The sequence below is a fragment of the Sapajus apella genome, unplaced genomic scaffold (assembly GCF_009761245.1).
Source record: "Sapajus apella isolate SASKATOON/1434 unplaced genomic scaffold, GSC_monkey_1.0 scaffold70, whole genome shotgun sequence".
NCBI classification, from domain to species: Eukaryota; Metazoa; Chordata; class Mammalia; order Primates; family Cebidae; genus Sapajus; species Sapajus apella.
In genome coordinates, this window is record NW_022437010.1 from 3,962,111 (window position 1) to 3,964,141 (window position 2,031).

The 2,031-nt window shown below is 42.7% G+C and overlaps 1 protein-coding gene across 1 annotated transcript in view; it reads right to left on the bottom strand.

Moving 5' to 3' along the window:
* Positions 1 to 854: 854 nt before the first annotated feature.
* LOC116531389 overlaps positions 855 to 2,031 on the bottom strand; it is a 6,149-nt gene continuing 4,972 nt past the window's right edge. Inside the window, exon 2 of the mRNA XM_032250137.1 lies at positions 855 to 1,060. Within this exon, the coding sequence (XP_032106028.1) occupies positions 855 to 1,060 (206 nt within the window). The remainder of the gene's footprint in view (positions 1,061 to 2,031) is intronic.

Below are 2,031 nucleotides of genomic sequence, written 5' to 3' on the forward strand. Positions count from 1 at the left end.
ACTTCCTTTCACAGTAAATTATCTAAATTTTCTTTCTTGGGCTATTTCTCCATTAATCCTATTTTCTAATTTTATAAGCATTCTTTGGTACTGATATAATTTTGACTTGTCATTTCCAGAGTAGAGGAAAAGAACATTAATTCCATTTTGTCTAGTTTTAAAACAACTTACAGATTATTTTAAGCCAGAAATACAAAAATTGATTATATTTAAAAGCAAATAGACCCGTTTTTTTTTTTTAATTTTAATAAGTTTTGAGATCGAGTTTTGCTCTTGTTGCCCAGGCTGGAGTGCAATGGCGTGATCTCAGCTCACTGCAACCTCCGCCTCCCGGGTTCTGGACGTTCTCCTGCCTCAGCCTCCCAAGTAGCTGGGATTACAGGTGCCTGCCACCACACCCAGCTAACTTGTGTATTTTTAGTAGAGATTTTTTTTCGCCATGTTGGCCAGGCTGGTCTTGAACTCCTGACCTCAGGTAACCTGCTTGCCTCAGCCTCCCAAAGTGCTGGGATTACAGGTGTGAGCCACCACGTCCCGCCGACTCAGTTCTTTAACCTTGATCAATATAATCAATATACTATGTTTCACTTTTTCATCCAAACTATAACAGCTAAGGCTTCTAGAGGGTTTGCAATACCCCGACAGGTCCTAAATGTTTTACCTGTATTATCTCACTTGATCTACCCGACAATACTGTGAGGTACATTCTATTGTTATCTCTATTTTTTGGATGAAAAAACAATGACACAAAGAAGTTCAGTAACTGGCCTAAGGCCACACAACTTGTCATCCTGAAGATTGGCTCCAAACCCAGGCAGTCACAGAGCATGCTGGTCACTATTGAGCCATCTGTTCTATGCGGGACGGCGCTCCAGGAACACAGTGATACTGTTTAGGATTCCAGAGTCTGGGGGAGCGACTACTTCTTTCTTAGTTCTTGACAGACCACTGAATGCACTTTTTCTAAACCTTCTTCCCACTTTAAACTGTGGTCCATAAAGCTGTTTCCCAGGTATAACCCACTGTGAAGTTGAAAATGATTTCATGTTTGGACAAATTCCTACTGAATGTTAAGCTAGATAGGAAACACATTCTGACTGATACAGATGAAGGCCTGAATGAAGAAGTCTTATTTTTATTTTTTTAATTTTTTTTTTTTTTTTTGTTACCCAGGCTGGAGTGCAATGGCGCGATCTCGGCTCACTACAACCTCCGCCTCCTGGGTTCAGGCAATTCTCCTGCCTCAGCCTCCTGAGTAGCTGGGATTACAGGCACATGCCACCATGCCCAGCTAATTTTTTGTATTTTTAGTAGAGACAGACGGGGTTTCACCATGTTGACCAGGAATGGTCTCGATCTCTTGACCTTGCGATCCACCCTCCTCGGCCTCCCAAAGTGCTGGGATTACAGGCTTGAGCCACCGCGCCCGGCCAGAAGTCTTATTTTTATAAAGCAGTTTTCGCCTCCTCACCAGATCCAGTTTTCAATGTTGACATCTCTGTTGCAAAAAGATGATAAATAAATGTATCCTCTGCTCAGTAGTGGGTGTGTGCGTGTGAATATAAGGGTAAGAAAGTTAAGAAATGTCCAATAGTATACCAATGGCATTCTTAGGCTGGGCGTGGTGGCTTATACCTGAGATCCCAGCACTTTGAGAGGCTGAGTGGGAGGACTGCTATGGCCCAGGAGTTCAAGGCCAGCCCTGGGCAAAATAGCAAAACAATATCTCAAAAAAAAAGGAAGGAAGGAAGGAGGGAAGGAAAAAAGGAAGGAAGGAAGAAAATTTAAAAGGCAAAGGGCATTATTTATTTATTTATTTATTTATTTATTTATCTATCTATTTTGAGACAGAGCCTTGCTCTGCCACCAGGCTGGAGTGCAGTGGTGCAATCTTGGCTCACTACAACCTCCACCTCCCGAGTTCATGCTATTCTCCTGCCTCACCCATCCCTGTAAGTAACTGGGATTACAGGTGTGAGCCACTGTACCTGGCCACTAACACCTACTGAGAACATACTATGTGCCAAGACT